The sequence below is a fragment of the Drosophila persimilis genome, unplaced genomic scaffold, assembly GCF_003286085.1.
Source record: "Drosophila persimilis strain 14011-0111.01,24,50 unplaced genomic scaffold, DperRS2 tig00000000-arrow-pilon, whole genome shotgun sequence".
Taxonomy (NCBI): Eukaryota; Metazoa; Arthropoda; class Insecta; order Diptera; family Drosophilidae; genus Drosophila; species Drosophila persimilis.
The window spans coordinates 1,430,743-1,451,948 of NW_020825288.1; the positions used below are offsets into that span (position 1 = coordinate 1,430,743).

Genomic DNA, 21,206 nt, shown 5'->3' on the forward strand with positions numbered 1-21,206 from the left:
GCGAAACATACGTATCCCCCACACCCACCGGTGCCGCCCGTCCACCGGCCGTATTCCCCCGTTCGTGCAATAATAACAATCATCAACAGCGGGAGAAATGCTCGCCTCGCAGAAATGTAAATATTTTACAACGATAAGGCTTATCGCACCGCTCTCTGATAGTGGCTGTGTGTAGGTGTAGGTGTAGGTGTAGGTGGTTCGGTGGTGCGATGTCATTCCACCACCACTCGTACAATTTACGACAGTAGGTGAACCACTCTCCCGTTCGTACCGCCAGCATCCCAGCATCGCAGCATCGCAGCAGACCCACAGACCCTCTCCGATGTGGTATTAACCCCTTGACGTGTTGGGTGTTAACTTGCCATTCGGCTGGTGTTTGGGTTAAGCCCCACTGTTTGCCCTCGCCTCGCCCGTCGAGGCGATAAAGAGCCCAGTACCATCTTGATTTGCTTACCAAGTAGCCGACTACTACGTATTATACGATAGTTACGATTGGGCATACAGAAAAATCCATATATGATTACTAACGTGCCCCTTCTTGTGTCTTATCTGCAGCTGTGAGGCTCTGGAACGGCCACATCTTGGATTTGCTTTCACCCCAGTTGGAAGATACCGGCCTCAAGACGACGACATTCTTGCAACACTTTAAGGACGTCGTCACGACGAAGTTCACCGGCAGGGACCACCACCTGCCACCGCTGCATCCGGCCCACCCGGCCCATCCGGCCCATCCGGCGCACCAGCAGTCCGCGCTGCACCACCACCACCAGCCGCACCAGGCTGTGGCCCAGAGCTTCTCCACCATTTTCCCGACGTATCTCGGCATGGACCGCGCCGCCGCCGGCGGCTGTGGCGTGGTCACCAGCTCCGCCACCGCCCTCGGCCCGGGTGGCATAGCCAACGGCGGTGGGGTCGGTGTCAGTGGAGCCCTCAGCGGCCTGGAGGCCATGTCGGCCGAATCCACTGGCCTGTGCCTGCAGGATCTGGTGAGCGCCGGCACGGCTAATGGAGCCGGCTCGGCGGGCTCCGCGGAGAGCGCAAACACCACCAGCACCGCCCTGAGCAGCGGAAGCACTGGCAGCTCCACGGTAAACGGCGGTGGCAGCAGCACCTCTGGCACAGAGCACCTCCACAGCCACCACAGTCTGCACGACTCAAGCTCCTCGGTCAGCATCTCACCCGCCATCTCGAGTCTGATGCCCATCAGCAGCCTCAGCCACTTGCACCACTCGGCCGCCGGCCAGGACCTGGTCGGGGGCTACTCCCAGCATCCGCATCACGGCGTCGTACCGCCGCACACACCGAAGCACGAGCCGCTCGAGAAACTCAGAAGTAAGTATCGAATAGAGGAATAGACTAAAAAAGATCACCAGGAATTTCCATCTCGATCCCGAAATTTGGTGGGCAATTTGTAGTGAAATTTATCCGTGGCTTCTCTCGCATTGACAACTAATTAGTGCGCTCATAATTCACATGGCGAGACATACTTTTGGGCCCCACTGTCCCTGTCACTGTCCTCAACAAGTGTCCGCATTCTCATTGATATTCATGGGGACTTCTCGCTCTGTTTGTGCCACTGTCAGCGGCAGCTGTTGTCATTTCAATATGCGATTCGTTTTGGCAATCATTCACGCCCTCTCTACGAACTTTCGGGCCCAAAGCTTTGTTGGCCACTTGTCGCGCCTCAGCCTCAGCCGCAGCCTCCTGCCCTTTGTGGGCCGCCTCCCCTCATGCATATTCATAATCATTGTGCAATCATTAGCGCATAATCTTCACAAAAGCGTTACAAAGGGAACGGCCCAGGAAAAAGAACCCAAGAGTGGAAAAGCGGATCGGAATCGGAATCGAGTGGAGTGGAGTGGAGGGCCGCAAAGAACCAAACAAATTTCGAATTTTGTGCGCATGTCACGGCTAATTGAGCACCCTTCTGCCGTAGTGCCGAAGGCGACACTACGGTCTCTCCCCTTGATGCTATTCTGAAATTTCCCTTCTGACTCTGTATCTGTATCTGATGCTGGATATATGATATGTTCTGTGCCTGGCAGTCAAGTGTTTGTTGTTCCGTTTGGTCTAATTGTTATGGGAGTTTGGCAGCGCGGGGTAGAGGATGTGTTCTGGGACATGGAGGTGAACAATTCCACAGCTTCAAGTGCTCCGATATGACATCTCAATTGGTCATGGGATCGGGACGGATTGGTAGCTTAGTTCTTGGGCAAGAATCGCAGCCAGAACCCAAAGAATAGTTCTCACCTTAGCCGAAAAAGACTTTCCATTTAAATCTCCCACACAGAGGGGCTTCCTGCATCCGAATTTCCATTTGCATAACAGATTTGTCTGCCTTCGCCCAGAGATTTGTTGGCTGTCGCCCTGTCAACTCTGGCCCCAGTCCCCGCCACAGGGTTAACGGCCCGTGCAAACTTTGCACTTGTCTGCACTGTGGAGTGCACACAGACCGCACAGAGTCGACTCCTGGCCACAGATGTCCTGCCATTTATTTGCGTGCCAAAACAATTTAACACAAAAATTGTGCGCATTTAAAATATGCACGACTGCAGTTATCCTTTGACACACGGACAAACACACACAGAGGTAGTATCACAGGATGCAGGTGCGGGCCACGTTAACAGCTCGACTCCCTTTCGGGCCAACGAATTTCCACATCCTCTCCGGTGGGATGCCCTGTACCTCCTCTTGTTGTTCCTGTTGTTCTCGTTATTGTTTACGCTCTTGTTTAAATAATGGCCAGGCAACGTGCCTCTGCTTCTGCTGCAGCCAGGGCCAGGACCTTCATCAGGACACAGACGGAGACGGAGACAGAGGCAGAGACCCCCACTCCCACAGCCAGTGTACTGCTGCAATTGGATTTTCAATTATTGGTCAGTTTAATGGCCAGTCGGGCATCTAGCAGACCAGCAATCCAGCAATCCACCCACTCGACGGACCCCATTTATTTATTTGTTTGTTCGCCATACTCTTTTATAGATATTTATGCTCATATTTATATATACTACATGTTGGGGGTAATAACTTTTAACGATTGCACTTTTTTATGGGGAAATGTTCACCTTTTAGTTTTTTTATTTTTTGGTGACGGGAGGAAATCATTTTATGGCTTCTGTGCGTGTTTTTATTTCGCTTTTTGCGCTCAAAGGATTTCAAGTTCACGTTTTACACTAATTTAGCCCCACGGAGCAGATATTTTTTATTGTTTGGGCCATAAAATCGGAATAGTTGATGCTTTTTTATTGGCGGGGGCGCGCGACAACTCTTTGTGTACCAATAATAGCTCTAATAGCTCCGAGTCCCCGCTTTTGAATTATGTTGTCAGCAGCTGAAAGAGTTCTGTATTCAGTGTGTCTCTTCCCCGAAGCACGACGAAAACACGACCTTGTCCCCCTGGATTTCACCACCTCAAGTAATTAGAGACTTATCTGTGACTACATCCACAGCCACAGCCACAGTCGCAGCATTATTTGCCCTGAGTAAACCCAAATAGAAACACAACCGAAATGGAAATGGAAACCGAATCAGAGCAGTTTACATTTTGTTTTTTTGGTTGCTCGACAAATAATAGAATGTTTCTTTACGAGTATCTGTATCTGTATCTGTATCTGCAGCTATGAGTATTTCTTTTATTACAAGCCCTAGTCCTTAGCTTGTTTGCCGAGTTCTTGCCACAGATACGAGAGCATAAGATTGAGATTGAGAACTATTTGCCCCTGACAGTGTTTGTGGCTGATGCCGTTGATAAAATTATGAAATTACTTGTGTCGACAGCCCGAGAGAGTTCTGTCGAGTTTGCTGCGTTGAGTTTCCAGTTTCCAGTGAAATCTCCGGCGTTATCTTCGGCTGTGTGTGGGTCTGTCTTCCGTGTAAGTGTTAATGGCACGTGCAGCCAGACAGAGAGTCTTGTGACCCTCTAAACATAAACAATGCCTAAGCCAGACCCACGACAGGGCCAGGACCCTCTTTCTCCCTCTGCCCTGGGCCCTGGGCGCTGTGCCCTATGCCTGTCTATCCATGGGATACACACGGAAAGCTCTCTTGTTGTAAGGACACCCCTGGCTACTTTAAATTCCACGCTGCCTTCTGTATTTGTCAGCTCTACGGCATTTCTTTATGAATATAAATACATTTTATCGATTTTCTGGCTCCGCCTCGACTCGTTCTTCCTGCTCCACTCTTTTGGAAGTGTTAAAGCTTTAAGGACACAGCCAGTGCATTGCCAGCAAATCTCTTCGAAATTGCGCACATATGTCATCCCGAGATCGGATTCGATTTGGCATTGCACTCAGTCACAGCCACAGCCAAACACCCCATAAATTGCAGTTGCTGACCGGGCAGGATAATCACCCACAGCAGCACAGTGGAGAACCTGTTTAACCTTGTTATTTTTCCCCACTTTTCCACTGTACTTCCCCCATATATCAATCCATCTGTCTTGCTTCTGCCCCTGCCTCTGCTCTCTCTCTCTCTCTCTCTCTGTCCTTCTCTGGCACTGATTTCGTTTATATAAATTATAATGTCATTATGGCAACCTGCCACAACCACAACCCCAACTTGCTCTCCATTATCCTCCCATATTCCTCTCTTCTGCTCGTCTGCTCGTCTGCCCGTCTGCGGCTCGAACCGCAATTACCTCGTTGCAGAACTTGGTTCGAGGAAAACTTCATGGGGGATTGTCTCTCTCCATCCAGTCCGGTGTGGTCCGTCTGTCTGCTTTCCGCCTCTTTTCTCATTATCCGGGCATCGTGCAATTTCGTAAAAATGTCGCATTAGAGATTATCTGAGGAAACAAACTTGTCCAGAACCCGGAGCCACAGCTAGAGACAGAGCCAGAGCCAGAGCCAGAGCCCTGCTCCTCTCTGTTTTTGCGGCCGGAATGACCCAATGGCATCAACTGGAGCAAAAATTTGAGCTGACAGTTGAGAAAATTACTGGCAAAGTCGTTGCAGTGGAAAACTACGAAGCGAACGGGGGAATCCAGTCTGGACATGTACATACTCTTATATACAGTATATATGTACATACATATATACTATATATTTTCTGGTTTTTTGGGGGGATTGTCCTTCTGCTTTGTCTTATCTGCCGCCTCAACTAATGAGTTTGCCTGGTTTTGGTCTTCTGGTCCTGCTACTGGTCTTGGTTTTGGTTTTGGCCAGGACTCGTCTGGTTTCGGTTGTGGGTTTGGGTCTAATGCAATTTGGCTTTCTGTTGGCTTCGGGTCTAGAGGCTAGAGGGTTGCTGGGGGCTTGGCGATAGACTGTGTAGTTCTTGGGGCATGTCAATGTGATTTCAGTGATTTTTATGGCCTGCTGCTTGGTTGGTCAAGAGCTCATTATATGGCCATAACATATGTGCCTGGCCATTGTCCAGAGATATAACAATTAACTTTCGTGCCGTTGCCTAATTTTCATGGGCTAATTTGTGCCAGACGAGAGAGGGTTGGCATTCGAACCGCAATTCCGGCATATGGCTATCACGGCTATGGCTATTCCCAGGGACATCAACATCAACACCTTCTCTCTGCCTGAAAGGAGCAAATGTGGCATGAAATTGGAAAAATATTTATCTCTCCGACGAGGGAACCGCAAGTGTTTAACCCTTTTATGGGCCATCGAGTGGTTTACCGCTTCCTGCAGCAGCCACAAGGAAAGCAACTAACTTGTCACAAGGGATGTGGGGAGGGGAGGGCACATCCGAGGGTTAGCCGAGGGTAAATGTAAGGTTAAGGGAGACAGCAGCAGCAGCAGCCCAATTCCAATTCCAATCTCAATCCCCATTCAACTGTCACATTAATCGTTTGTTTTTGGCCACCAACTAAACGTTGCCGCTGCCTGACAGTTTTCCTCCTGGCCTGTGTCCTGTGCTGTGTTCTGTGCTGTTCTTTTCCCATTTTCCTCACATATCAGGCAGGACTCGTTCTCAGGGCGTAGGGCTGTCCGTTCGCCTCTCGATCCTTTGTTGGTTTGGTTCTTCGTTTTGTCCTTTCTGTCCTTCGGTGTCCCTCTGTTTGTTTGTTTGTTTTGGTCTTGGATGGCTCTCCCGTGTCCCGTCTGACAGTCACTCCGTCCGAATCTCGGGGTAATTTATTGCTCCGGCTGCCGTGTCGTGTGTCAAAAGTTTTTATGTGGAAATCTGTCCATGAATGAGCGACGGAATACGAGTATGTGTGTGCGTGTGCAGGATACAGCATTGTGGATGGCAACAGAAAAAATATCAAAATCATTGCTAGAGCAAAAATGTATTTCAAATTTTTGTGCATTTTCACGGCCCACCCCGCCCCGCACCGCACCGCACCGCCGCCTCTTGCCTGATTAATTGTGTGCACCCGCCCCGAGGGGAGTGTTTGCCTTTGACTTTTGTCTCGGCGAATCACAATAGTAGTCGCAAAGCCAAATAAATATCCCATTGCTGATTTGTTTGCTCAGTACCCTACCCAGAAAGAGGTACTTTACGAGTACTACTCGTAAATATTCTAGCAGGCAAAAATGGCTGCCAAGGAAAACAAAACAAAGCCGAAAGGCAAGCGCAAGCGAAAGCGAAAGTGACGGCGACACTTGTTGTCACAACTTTTGACATGTGCAAAACGCTCATGTCCCAGAGCAGAGCAACGCCCACAACTATTGACACTTGCCACTCACAGTCGGATACAGATACAGCTATACAGATACAGCTATACAGCTGCACATTCCCCACTCACAAACCTTGAAAATGGTGTAAAACTGTGGCGACAACTGCCCCGACAAATGTCAGAGCCCATCTGACAGACGACGACAATTTTTCCCGACCTGTCAGACGGCCAGAGAATGCAGGAAAATCTAAAACTCAAATTAGTCTCTGGCCAAAAAAAAGAATATAGAACAGAACAGTTTGTTGGGACAAATATTTAAACAAATAAAAATCGCCGCAGTACGTGATTTTCCCTGCGTTTTTTTCGGAATTCTCTTGGTGTTGTTTTTTCCCCACTCTCAGATTTTCTTTGTAGAGCGTGTCGTTAAGAAAATATTTTTACGATGACGACCCATTTAGCTCAGGTTGAGAATCGAATGGGAATGGGAAATTAGAGCAGCAGTCAGGGCTATTAAGAGTCGTTCAGCTGTGGAGCTGGTCCCATCCTCTACGATCCTCAGTGGTTGCACTGAGGCGTACCCTAAAAAATGGAGATGGAAATGGGAATGGAAGATGCGCTGGAATAGGTCCGGGTTGTGGCAGCAACAGATATACACATGTCTTTTACAAGAGAGCTGCTAATAGCGATAGTTTTTAGCTATAAATGAAAATAGTCTAGAAAATATTCAGACCCTAAAAAAGGGGATATACAATATATAGCCCAGAGAATACCAAATTCCTCGTTTTTCTTTCCATTTCGTACATCTCATATTCATCCAATGATCAATGCATCTTCGTAGACGTACAGTTAGTCTTTTGCTTAATTATATTCATGTTTTCGTTCAAACAAATCCGACTTTCTTTTCTTTCTTTCTGTTCAGAAAATATTTGCAAACAAATCCCAGATATAGTTATTTTTATATCCCTTTGTAAATTTGTTATCCAAACACCTCAGAGCGTTGTTTGTTTGTCATATTTGCCCATCATATCGTACGCCTTGAAGCTCTCTCTCGCTCTCATAATGATCCCATCAAATTTTAATTACTTTTAAACGCACTCATTAGAGGCCATAAAAATACTTTCTGGGGAAATTTGAATTTTCCAACGGCATGTGAGGCTGTTGTCGGCGGCATAAATTATTCGGATGGCCATAAACTAATTGAGTCATGGCCCGACTTCCGCGGGGATCGCCTGACATTTGTGACTCCTCCGATGCCCCCTTCCACAAAGTGGCAGGCTAATTGTTTCAAATGTCGCCACGGGTGTTGCTGTGTCCTACATTGGTGTCTTCGTCTCCAGTAGGCTGTGGCTGGCTGGCACTTTAAAAACCACATTAAATTGACACCATGTGAGAAGGCCATAAATTACTTTCCCTCGATGGAGATGGAGTCTGGGATGGCCAGGAAGAGAGTCCATAAGATTTAGGAGCAGGGCGGCGACCAGGAAGTCGGGACCCCGGTACCCCGGGACCATATGGGTGCACACCTTCGGGTGAAAAACCCCAAAAGAATCAATTGCCACGGCCATAAATCTGTGACGGAACAGAATTGTTTGGTGGAGGAATCCAAAATTGGTGCAAAATGGATGTCAATGGCTGACTAATTAATATTAAAATAGGCGTGACTAACTACGGCAATTATTGCGTCGAGGGGTAGCCAATTGGTGGGCTCATTCAGTGGCAGGAGATTTATGGCAGGGCATTCCCCGAGATTATCTGCTCGCAGGGCCGCGGCAACCCTTTGAGGGCGCACTGGAGTCTCCATTAAAACAATTAAGTCGGAGGCTCCTCCAGGAGCAATCCGCTGCTTAATCGGGCTAACCAAGAGCCCATAAATCAGTTTATGAGCGGCTTTTATGGTGCTGCAGAAGCAGACCCAGAAACAGAAGTCTACTCCTGTGAAACGTTGAAACATAAATTTTTTTGTAATTTTCTCTTGCCCTTTGCTGGCTTGTTCTTTTCAGTTTGGGCCGAAACTGGCGATTTCCGTGATAGTCATAGCTCCATGACCGCCGTAGCGAATAGCTTGGATAGCACCCATTTGAACAACTTCCAGACATCGTCGACATCCACGTTAACGAACCGGAGTCGGGATCGCAAAGATGGTGAGTATCTAACCACCCACCCACCCACACACACACACCACCCACCAGAACTCACACATGCATAAGCCTTATCTCTCGCCCGATAAGAAACATAATTTATAATAATTTTGTAAAGCGTGGCCAACTATTCCACCTTTGTCGGCGAAATCTATGCGGGTCCGGGTCCGTTTAGTTTTCGATTAGAATGCCTTTGATTTGCGACATGACGACGACGACGTCGACAACGACAACGACGGAGGCGACACTGCTGCGAAAGGAATATGAACATGAATATGAGAATGAGAATAAAACTGGGAACCGAATGATATTTCATGGAAGGGCAGTCGTAGTCGCAGGCGCAGTCATTTAGTTTATTTGATTAAGTTTTCGGGCTCTCGGGTTTTCGGTTGGAGAGACCACGTCGTGGTCGTCCACGACACGGACTACACAGAAAGCACGCCGCATGATCGATGACATCGGTGGAACATACATTAACGGGCTATAAATCTGGTCCGTCCGGGAGTGGCGCGGTCTTCGTTTGAAGTTCGGTCTAGTGGGGGTTTTCGGGTTTCGGTTTTGGGCAGTTTTGGTGGCGACGCCTGAAGGTTGCATGGCAATTAGTAACGGTAATGGTAATGGTGACGGTGACGGTAACGGTAGCCCCCCTGCCCGACCAGAAGCCACGCAAATGTTGGGAAATATTCCGCTCTCTCGCTCTCCCTCTCCGTCCGGACTACGGGCTTATCAACCCAGACGGAGGGCATAAAAACAGCAAACAAATTAGAAAAGCGCCTGCTCCCCATCTAATGCGATCTTTGTGCTACTCTTTTCAGGAAATCGGAGTGTCAACGAGACCACCATCAAGACGGAGAACATATCCAATTCGGGGCATGACGAACCGATGACCACCAGCGCGGACGAGCCAAAGAACGACAAGAAGAACAAGCGGCAGCGCCGTCAGCGGACCCACTTCACCTCCCAGCAGCTGCAGGAGCTGGAGCACACGTTCAGCCGCAACCGATACCCGGACATGTCCACCCGCGAGGAGATCGCCATGTGGACCAACCTCACGGAGGCGCGCGTCAGGGTGAGAGCATAATTATTCTTATTAATTGCCAGCCAAACCGCAAACTGCAAACAGAGTCTGCATGCCACATTATGCGGCCATTATTGTCCGGTCGGGTCCGACCCGGTGCAGCCCCAATTATATTATGGTCGGAGGTCGGTGGTCGGTGGTCAGGAGCCAGCAGCAGGACGCAAGTCGTGACCGCAATGCAGCCGCACAGACTCGTAAATATGTCGCCTCGTTTGGCATTGGCTTAAACCCCGAAAACCCTATGGCCGAAAAAGAAAAACCAATTTCCCTGCAGCGGCGTGAATTTATGGCGTGGGATTGGGGCAGGTTCTGCTTGGGGTTGGGGTCGGGGTTGGGGTGGTGTTGCCATAAATTGCAGCAGCTAAAACTGCAGTTTGCAGCGTTTGTGGCATTTGCTGTTTGTAAACCGCGGGCTTATCGAACCTCACTGGAATCGAATCGAAACGAATCGAAACGCATCGCATTGCATCGAACCGGGTTGTTTGCTCCAATATCCGTTCTATTGACAGACCAGACCATAGGCATTTGTACGTGTCCGAGGCCGAGTCCGACAGTTTGTGCTGCATCTGCACTGAGGGAAAAAAGTAATACAGGGAATCAAATCTCTAGTACCAATGAAATCCTGATTCGCAAGCGAGAGAGAACATCCTGGGAGTTCATCCTCAAAGCTGAGCAAATATTCTTGACGCGGATATTGCGACTGTTCTTGCGACTCCTTTTCCCAGTGCATGGGGATGTGGATATTGGATTGTGGATGGGGCAAGATATCTTTGGCTCTGCACAACAGTTGTAATTGTTTGTAAACACGATAGTGATAGTTCTGGCAAACAATTGGAGTTGTATGCCAGGGACTGACTGTAAGTGGCGCCAAGCGGCAAATATGACTAGCGAACGACAGTAGCCGAGCCGGGTCGGACATCGACAGGGTACCATGTCGATCCGGGGAAGATATCGAATGCGATATCTATTTGCTGTGACAGTCAGTCAGGACAGGAAGACAATCAGACAATCAGACAACGGCATGGAGATATGATAGACACATGATCGATGATCGGCGATGATGATCGTGATCATTGTCATTGGACGTATGGCGACATCAGCCTGGCATTAATTGTACAGTTAGAAGTGGCCCAGGTCTAGGTAGAAAAGGGTCATTACCCATCCGGGAAGGAAAGGAAAGGTAAAGGGGAAAAGGAAGGCAATTAGCCGACAAATAGAGGAACATCTGCGAAATGCGATGAAAAGCGTTGACAAATATTTCATGGTTTTCCTATGCAAATTTCACTCTCCCTCTGCTGCCTCCCACTGCCGCATATGCCGAGAAAATCTGCCTTCTCCGCAGCGCAATGGTGCCCTCTCTCTGCACTTGACAGAATTTATAAAGAAATTAGCTGCGGCCCAGCAGCAGGAGGAAGGACAAGTGTGGCAGTGGTAGGACGACTGGAAACTGGCTGGAAGCGATGTCAATCTAAACATGTGTTCCTCGGATAATGCCGAGCGGCCGAGCTAAATGCATAAAATATTGATACAGTTTGTTTTATGGTCCATTATATGATGATGACAAAATGGTTTGTCTTTGTTCCCCGTTCATCCCCCGGACACATGCAAAGTAACGCCGGATCCCCGGCATCGGGGAGCCAGGACAATTTGTCATCGCCCTGCGAGGGTTGTTTAATGAATTAGAAAACCGCACACGAATTAATGATGATCATGATCATGCCTCAAGCGACAGGAAACGAACTGGGGTGGCAGCAGTCTCACATTTGACTTTGACTCTCACTTCGAGGCTGAAGGCTGATTCCCATTGTACCCCAGTACTAGCGGACGGAGGCAATAAAATTTATCAAATATACAAAAGGATTACGGAGCAGGGCCGCATAAATCTGGGTGGGTTTTAAACTGTCAAAAAAGAGCAGCCCCGTCTGAGCAAACAGAGAGAACGGAGAGAACTGCAGTCAGTCCCTGAATCTGCACCAGAACCCAGAACCCAGAACCAACCGGGGGGAAATGTTGCTTCTTCGGCCCCTGATAGCTACTAATCTGGGGATTTACATGCGCCGGCAATTATGGCAATATGTTCGCCCAAACTCCGACCTCCCGACTCCCCGTCCGTCGTCTGTTCCATTGTCTATCGTTTTCGTCTTTTTAATTTTTCAAATAGAACTCACTTTTTAATTCAATTACCAGCCAGAACTCGGCGCCCAAACAACGCCCATAAAAACATTTGCTGTCCACAGTCGAATCTTTCCCTTTCGGGTTCCCAAGCGCGGAGAGTGGACTTCTTTTAGCGCTCCTTTTTTATCAGGTCAGGTGTCGCCAATGGCCCGGAAATGGGAACAACATTTGCAACATTCGAATCGTTGCGAGTGCATAAAAAAGCGATTGAATGTTGCCACAAAGGAGCCACAATCTGTTCGCTGGGAACGGGAATCACACTGGCCAGGGATGAGAATTGAAGGGAGAATGGGACTGGAGAGCTCCCACTACGATAGTGTAACAGACCCAACTTTGAGAGTGTGAGGGTGTGGTAGAGGAATGTGTATTAGTTCTGATTGAAAGATTCTTCGACTACTTAAACTATTTTATTGATGATTGGACAATTTTCTGTACGTAATACCAACAACAGTTCCAGTATTCATATCTCCAGCTGTAGCTTTCGCCATTCTCCCTGATTAAGTTACCTCATTGTTCACATATGTGACCATCAATCCATCCATCCATCCATCCATTCATGCAGCTGTGTGGCTAGAGATCAGACCACCCATTAGTGCAACTGTTTGTACTTATACGAGTATAGTCGTAGTGTACTCGTAGAGAGGCAGCCGCCTCGTGGAGTAGTTGCCCTTATCGATGTTATCTGGGGAATGACGAAACCAATTTTCACTCTGGCTATCTGTTGGGAGAGAGTGATAGAGACAGCCCGGAAATGGGAACCCATTTCACACATTTAACTTTCGCAGGCGAGCAAATAAAAAACGTATTTAGCTGCAATTTGCCGCCATCAATCATGAGAGCTACGGCCCGTAGCCCGTAGCCCGCAGCACGTAGCCTGTAGCCTGTAGAAAAAAAAACGACTCCCGTAACTTCTGCCACATGGCCACTTTCTGGCCACTCATATTTGCCACTTTTTTCTATTCACAATTTTACCTGATGAAGCGTTGCGTTTGCCGGAGGACCAGCGGGTGGCCAGAGGCAGGAGGCAGGGGCAGTGTCATTGATGCTTTCATCAAAACCAATTAGGATTTTCTGCAGGAGCTCGTTGAGTGGAAAATTGCTGGAGCTGAGAGCTGGTTTTTTTTCCCTTCTCTGTCTCATATTTCACTTTTTGCGCTGATTCGCATTTTTCTTTTTTTTTTTTTTCCAAAGACAACGACGACATCAAATTGCCATCAGGGAAAGCCCTTTGCCTTTGCCTTTTCCTTTTTCCATTTTCCATTTACGTTTTTTTGGGGGGAGTCTGAGCAAGTTGCTAAATGATACGTGAAAATGACAGCTGACGAGATCGATGACGTTAGTTTTGCATCCATGATGATGCAGGAGACGACGATGATGCCGGGGCTCTCCTGCGCTGATGATGATGCGGATTCGGATGATGATGATGATGGGGCTGAGCGATGTACCTTGACAAATTGACACATTGCCGGCATTGATGGCAGTGGAAAGTTAGTGCTTCTTTGATTTAAGGTCAAAGGAACTCGGAGTTCGTCCCGTTCTCACGCTACCTCCGCTGACTCTGACTCCGACTCTGACTCTACTCGGGGTCCCTGGGCTCATGCGATTTCAATTAACTGCCGCAACTAATTAGATTAAACCAATTGCCGGCAAGTAGACGAGCATTAAATGGTTCTCCTGGCACGCGGCCATACTTTTCCACTTGTTAGCAACGGCAGCAGTACAGAATGTCTCTATTAGAGACAGCTATTTCCCAGCCGGAAAAACAAACACTTTTTGCATAGATCCACGCGTGTCATGCTTCAGTCACGGGCTACACTCGTACCCGTACGCGTACCCTATGTGGGGCAGGGTGTGCGGCGGACCTGCATTGGCCATAAATCTATCGGGTTACAACCCCGCTCCGCACCGCTGCAGAGTGGAAACTGGCGCGTTGATTTAAGGACAATGTGGCAATGCGGATTACAACAATGCGGCAACAAGCCGGATAGTCTGTGACTCTGTGAAATCTGTCGAATTTGCGTGCTTTAATTGCCTCAACCGGAGTGCTTCCAAATGCATCCGAGAGCCCTGCGAGATGTATCTGGGAAATGCGCGAGCTTAGGGCTCTGCTGGAAAATGTATCTCAAGTTGCTCTTAAAGCTGCTGGTGGCTGAGAGCAAAAAACTCATCAGAATGCTGGGCAACGTCTGCGCAGCTCTTTGTCATTTGTATCTGTATCTCAGTATCTTTGTCTGGGCCTCTGCTTGTTCCCCTCTCCTCTCTCTTGCCGTATCTGTATCTGTGCAAACTTTAGCAATAAATTACAAAGTTGCCATTTTGTTTTTATCTTCTGCTGCTGCTGCTGCTCTTTTCTTCGTTTTTTTTCGTGCACTTTCTGTTTGCAAAATAATTTTGATTTATTTTTGCGCCCTCGCAGCAGCTCCACGGCCGCCATTTTTGCGGGGGTGGCAAGCCGAGTTTATTTATATAAAGCTCTCCATTAAAAAAGGCAACAATGGCACGACTCCGGCTCCACTCCACTCCACTCTGCACTCTCCACTCCGGTGGTATATATTTGTATATTTATAATTACTGCACATGCGTATTGCGGGGCCAGAGCCCCCTTTGGGCTTCGCTTTGGGTCTGTGCCGTTTTTGGGGGAAGTTTTGCGGGCCGTGCAGATACATAAATTTTCAAGTAATAAATTATAAAAGAAAATGGCTGCCTTAACTCCAACTAACTGGATCTCTCTCTCTCTCTCTACCCCGTCTGTTTTATCCGTAGGTCTGGTTCAAGAACCGCCGGGCCAAGTGGCGCAAGAGGGAGCGGAACGCCATGAACGCCGCTGTGGCTGCGGCGGACTTCAAGTCCGGATTCGGGACGCAGTTCATGCAGCCGTTTGCCGACGACTCGCTGTACACGTCGTATCCGTACAACAACTGGACAAAGGTGCCCTCGCCGCTGGGCACCAAGCCGTTCCCCTGGCCCGTGAATCCACTGGGATCGATGGTGACGGGCAATCATCACCAGAACTCCGTGAACTGCTTCAACACGGGCGCCAGCGGCGTGGCGGTGAGCATGAACAACTCGATGCTGCCCGGATCGATGGGCTCCACGCTGACCAACTCGAACGTGGGCGCCCCCTGCCCCTACACGACGCCCGCCAACCCGTACATGTACCGCGCTGCCGCCGAGCCCTGCATGAGTTCCAGCATGTCCTCGAGCATCGCCACCCTGCGGCTGAAGGCCAAGCAGCATGCCACCGGCTTCGGCAGCCCCTACTCGGCCCCCTCGCCCGTCTCGCGCTCCAACTCCGCCGGGCTCTCCGCCTGCCAGTACACGGGCGTGGGGGTCACGGACGTTGTCTGAGAAAACGCGCTCGGTGCTCTGCTTAACCAGCATCAGCACCACTTGCAGCACTTCTCCACCCACCAGTCGGCGGGAATGGGAGTGGGCGTGGGCGTGGGGGTGTCGCACAATGGGATGCAACAGCACCTGGGGGGAGGTGGGGGCCACGGGGGCCACGTCAACGGTATGCTGCACGGCCATGGCCACAGCAGCAGCAACAGCCTGCTGATGGATCACGGCGACCTTGGCCACTCCGAAGAGGGGGCAGGCGGTGGACACAGCATCGAGGGGGACAACAAGTCGCCTCTGGACTCCAACGGCCTGATGTCCGGCGGAGGCACCTCCAGCGGCGGTGGCGGTGGCACCAACGACAACGTCGACGAAGGGGAGGAAGACGTTATCGATTGAGAGAGTCCTGGAACGGAAGTACGAGATAAATAAATCAATCTATAGGCAAAGCAAAGTCGCAGGAGAGTTAGCTTAAGCATTCAGAAATAATTTTAGATGTTTGCGTAATTTACGGATAAATAAAGAATACCGAAACCCAAACCCAAACCCAAACCCAAACCCAAACCCAAAGGAGGCCTGCCCTACCCCCAAAATGCAAATTTTTCAAAGAACAATAATTAAATTTATGAAATCCAGAGAGAGGAGAGTGGAGAGAGGAGAGAGGAGTGATGTGAGGAAGATTAATTAGTTTTCGATTGAAATTGAAATTGCATTGTTTTGTATTTCTGGTTTTGAGATTAAATGCTAATTACGTTCGATCTGCCCCGCCCCACGCCCCCCGGGACACACACAGTCGATGGTAGAAGTTAAGTGTTTTTGTAAATAATAAAAAGCAAATATTGTAGCTATAGTCCGCATCTGTATCTATGGGATACAGGAAGTATAATCGAACCCCAGCCTCAACCCTCAACCTTCCGCTCCCGATCGGCGGCACTCGCCAGCCAAGAGTATAACATATATATATACATATAAATAGGTATATATATACCAGAAACGTATCACGATCAAGTCAAAGTCAAAAGTCAAAGTGTATTGTAACTAAAAGAAAAACCAAAACCAAAACCAAAACTAAAGCTAAACAAAAACTATATCAAAGCCGTAGAAGTTTTTAAGGAGTTGTCTAGTCGTATAGATCCGCCAGAGAAGAGCATATATATATATATATATATATATGTATATGTACCATATGTATATGGGTATGTATATCTCCCACTAAAGAACCCGCGTATAAATATAAAGCTATTTAATAATTGTAAACTTAATATTAATAGTTATAGAAATTGAATCAAAAAGAACAATAAAAATTATGGAAAAAACACGCCTCTGAATCAATGAATGAGTGAATGAATGAATAACGAGGGCAAATGGCGGTCAACCGCAGGGATAATGGATGGCTTTCCCCCATATGGCAACCGGGGGCGGGGAAGAAATTAAAAAATCAAATTGTAATTTACTGGGCCCAGGGGGAGCTTTTAGCGAAGGGGTGGGAGAACAATTGCCTCCCAGCCACGTTTGAAGGGAGAGCGAAAGCCTTAATTTAAAGATACAAAAATACGTTCTACACACAGGTCGCCTTCCCCCACGGACATCCCCCCTGGTGGCAGGCAGGCAAGTGTTTAATTCCGAGGTGGACCTGGTGCAAAAAGATCCATCCATCAATTTATTCATTACAATGAAATTATGTCGAATTTATATGCACCCCGCCGACCGCCAAGTGACAGGACACTGCCCCTGCCCTTGCCACTGCCACTGCCCCCGACCCCCACACCCAGCCGACAGGATTTCGTGCTGCCGGAAAATCACCGCACAATAAAAATAATAATAAAGGACATCCCATCCCCGGTCTTCCTGCCACGACTATGCAAAATGTTCGAGGGGTTGGTTTGGTTCCCATTCGGGCATCAAATTTGAATTTCATATGCTGCGCGCCCGCCCGACCGGCGTGATTGAAGCGTCGGCTAATAAAGTGCCGCCGGATCGGGGACGTCCTGGATTTCGAGGGGGGAATGTACGGGATGGGTCGGAGTAAGAATTCCCGCTGCGTTAAGCATCCATTACGGGGGGATGGGGGGTGTGGCCGGGCGGCCGGGCGACCCGGCGACCATTTGATTTATTTTATTCCCCTTTGCCCCGCTGTTAATGTTTTAATAAGATTGATTTTATTGCGGCCTCCACTGTGGCACTCTGTGTGTGTCTGTGTGGGTGGCTGTGGCTGTGGCAGTGGCAGGGGACGGGGGAGTCAAAGGGTTAATAAGTTGCGCTCCAGCTGTTTTACGAACTCCCTTATTGTCTCTATTTCGAAAATCTGCCCCGCTTTGTGGCCCTATTACTATAGGAAATTCTTGAAGAAGTGTACTTTCCTTAAGGGGTTTCATATCTCCTCTTCGTTGGCTACTGTATCAGTCCACACTTGCGTAATTAACTTTTCGGCGTAATTAATGCCAAGTCTAATTATTGTTAATCACGCTCAGACCGGGCCGGAAGACAGGCAAAGGCAGGAGGGAAGGCAGTGTACATAATGGATGAGATACAATTAAAATCAACTTCCTATGCATGCTCGAAGGAAAGCGAAGGAAATGTGTATGTATGTAGATAAAGGAGAAGTGGCAAAGATGGCTAAAGAGTTACACTTGGAGAAATTATAAAGCTTCAGGGAGCTTTACGTATCCTTTCAATGGAGTATCTATTTGTGTTCCAGTGTACTCTGATTGTTTCTTCCAACCCCATCTTGAGGAGACCGGAGACCCTTCCATCTGCGCGGCTTCGATTGTACACATAAAAGAAGCAGATGCGAGCGCCATCTTGAAACTGTCTCAAGACACAACGTATGCTGTCAGCCATTATTTGCCTGCCAGGCACTAACCATCCACCCAGCCACCCAGCCACCCATCAGAGACAATCAGAGGACCAGTTGGGTAACCAGGCCAACACATCTTCCTCCTCCTGCTCTCTCTCTCTCTTCGCTGCTCTGCTCCACTCCACTTGATTCCCCATCATTTACTTTGTCAGTATGCGGCAGCTCCATCATTATTACTGCTGCTGCTCTTCGAGCTGTTTTCCCATTGTGTTGTACATACAAACTCGTCATCGTCATCGTACTCGTATCATCATCATCATCATCGTCTCCAGATCCCGTTCCATCTCCATCTCCATCTCTGGCTGCTGCTGCTGTATTTTTCCCTTAGGTACTTGTCTTTCTTAACTCATTGCGTTGGCAATAAATCTTCGACGCTCTTATCTGCCAGGCACAGTTTGGGTTAGGATTGCCCCCAGTACCGCTCTCGTACCAGTGCCATCCCAGTACCATCCCAGTCCATGCCATATGTCAGTAGTCGCCTGCGTCTCGGCTCGGCTCGGGCCTGGGGGTAAAAATCTATGGCACCTGCTTGGGGCAAAGGGTTTATGGCTTAATTAGTCCCAGATTCAGGTCCATTTAGAGCAGTTTAAAATTCAATTTCTAAGCCGCTTTTACTGCAGCAGCTTTGGGTCTCATTAAACGGAAATGAAATATGAACTAAGTCTCGGAAAAGAAATCTAAATAATTGTCAGCTTCTCCATAAAAAGGAAACCCCAAATGAAGACAATAACACACAGGTCCTGTGCCCCAATATTCGGGGTTTATGGCCAAAACAAAATGATGGCCAGAAAGGCCGCACATAAAACACATCACATATTCGGCCGCTGCGCCCTGCGACTCCTCCAGACTCCAGACTCCGCCTGGCCGCTGTTTATTTATTTCAAATTTACTTTTTGGCCATTTTATGATGCCAAATTTTGACCTAAAAATCATAAAAATTGTAATCAAAATGTTTGCTGCTCCAGCACAGTTTATGGCCAGCAACCAGGCTGGGATTGGGGCCGCGAGAATGGTCAGATGGGGCCGTGCCAGGGCGGACCGGGCCGGGAAAATTCTAATAACGTCTAAGCGCGAGTCCAGGCGGGAAGCAGGAGCCGGCGGAAGACCAGGAGCAAGGGCATGGCCAGGACAAGCTGAAGGCTCAACGCTTATGGCTTTTTAATGGTGCCGTGTGTCGGTTTTGTGGCAAATAAAATGGCGCACATTAAAACCCTGCCTGCCTGCCACAAGGAGGCAGCAGCTGGCTCTGCAGCTGGAGCTAGAGGAGCAGCAACCAGCACCAATTGCAGTGAGCCCCGAACCATATTGGGGTCATGCATGGCAGAGCCGAGCAGAGCAGAGCAGAGCGTTGGGTAAATAAAAAATACATAAAAATATTTTACGAGCCAAGGCAGCCAGGAATAGAAGGAATAGATGCCCAAGGAGTAGCCACGGAGGACGCACAGGAGGCACGGAACCCCGAGATTGCAATAAAAATGGCGACAAATAAAATTGACATTATTGTCATGCGCGCGATTTGATATCGCCTGTGTGGCATGGGGCACTGTCGATCCTTGGACTTGGCAACAAAATGAGTAAATTTTAATTTACTTAAAAGGCATAAACATAGTAGGAGGCCAGTGGCAGATGGAGTTGATTGGACAACTTGTCTAAATCTCGAGATAGTTGCCACATTTCTAAGTGAATCAATCCATGCGTGAAGGTCATGGGGATTTGGAGAGAGAATAGAAAGCAAGTTCATTGTTTAGATATAGGAATATATATTCCCTTTGTGGCACAATTGCCGACGGCAAAACGGTATCTGGGCGCCCCAAACATCCTTCCAGGCAACGGCAACTCCCCGCTCGCACTTTACTCCCTCCGTTTCGAGAGTGCGTGGAGCCAATGATTATTCCGGGTCTTGTCATTCCAATTCGCATTATCCTTTGCACTTATTTTACTACTTTGTGCGCGGCTGCGTGCCCTTTCTCTGCCTCATGCAGATATCTGTGGCTGTAACTGTAATTGTGTGCTGGTGTGGGAGTGGGAGTGGCAGAGGGGTGCGTTTGTATAATGGTGGGTGGCGGGTGTTGCGACGCCCTCACCCAAAAGAGAGAGGTTAGTGTCTGTCGAGTAACTCGTATTGTCATTGTGCAAATAAAATATGTCACGACTCTCCCACTCTCCTGGTCTCCCGGTCTCCCCCACTTGGGATGTGCTTTTGGGTCCTGCCTCGGAAGCAACCACTGCCAGAAACACGCCCCTGTGTGTATCTAACCTTTTGTGCCCATTGTACTACAATCCATTGTAGTCCATTGTGCACGACGACACCCACAATGAGAGCAAATGTTTTGGCTGCTTACACTCGTACAAGGAAATGTCTTTTATATAAACTTGGATGAATGGCTGGATGGGGATGGGGATGGGAGAGATATATGTACATGTGCATGTGCGGTGTACGAAGAGTCAACCCACATTGATTTCACTGTCATGCAAGAGGAGGGACTTAATTGTGTATAGTCGTACCTTTTAACAAAACTAAACCCCTTTCGCATTTCGTATTTTCCTTCTGCAGAACAGAACCACACAGTTTTCACATGACAAACACCGAGAAATAAACACAACTATAGGGAAAAGCCAAAGCCAAATCCGAATCTAAATCCATGATTTCACCTGCCAAATCCTTTTCAAAGCTGGCAGTCAGGCGAAAAATAACGAAATATTGTATTTTTCATACACATTTTTATCGAAATATAAATGCACATCTGTGTGTGTGTGTATGGGTGGGGGGTGAGCCAACTACTACATATACAACTTTATAAAAGACACTCGTCTGTTACTCTCTCCCTCTCTCTCTCTTACTAACCCCATCCTGCTCTTTCTAACCCCGTGTCTTTGTGTTGAGTGCTTTTTGGCTAAATGCGAAATCGATTGGAAAACAATTTCCAATTTTTAAAGAATTATCGCCGCCATATTCGCGCATGCTGTACTAAATCACACATAAGTAACCTCTAAATCTGCTACCCGGTAGATCCCCTTCCACCACCCACACCCACACCAACACAC

General features: G+C 48.4%; 2 protein-coding genes across 2 annotated transcripts; both read left to right on the forward strand.

Moving 5' to 3' along the window:
* Window positions 1–62: 62 nt before the first annotated feature.
* On the forward strand, window positions 63–15,887 carry LOC6595059 (pituitary homeobox homolog Ptx1). Its single transcript, XM_026995427.1, has 5 exons — window positions 63–116; window positions 556–1,332; window positions 8,578–8,718; window positions 9,531–9,784; window positions 14,732–15,887. Exons 1-5 carry the CDS (start codon window positions 98–100, stop codon window positions 15,314–15,316), a joined length of 1,776 nt encoding a protein of 591 aa, XP_026851228.1. The 5' UTR covers window positions 63–97; the 3' UTR covers window positions 15,317–15,887.
* LOC6595058 (holotricin-3) lies at window positions 15,392–15,703 on the forward strand. The gene has a single exon (XM_002020376.1). The coding sequence runs from the start codon at window positions 15,392–15,394 to the stop codon at window positions 15,701–15,703; it is 312 nt and encodes a 103-aa protein (XP_002020412.1).
* Window positions 15,888–21,206: the final 5,319 nt, after the last annotated feature.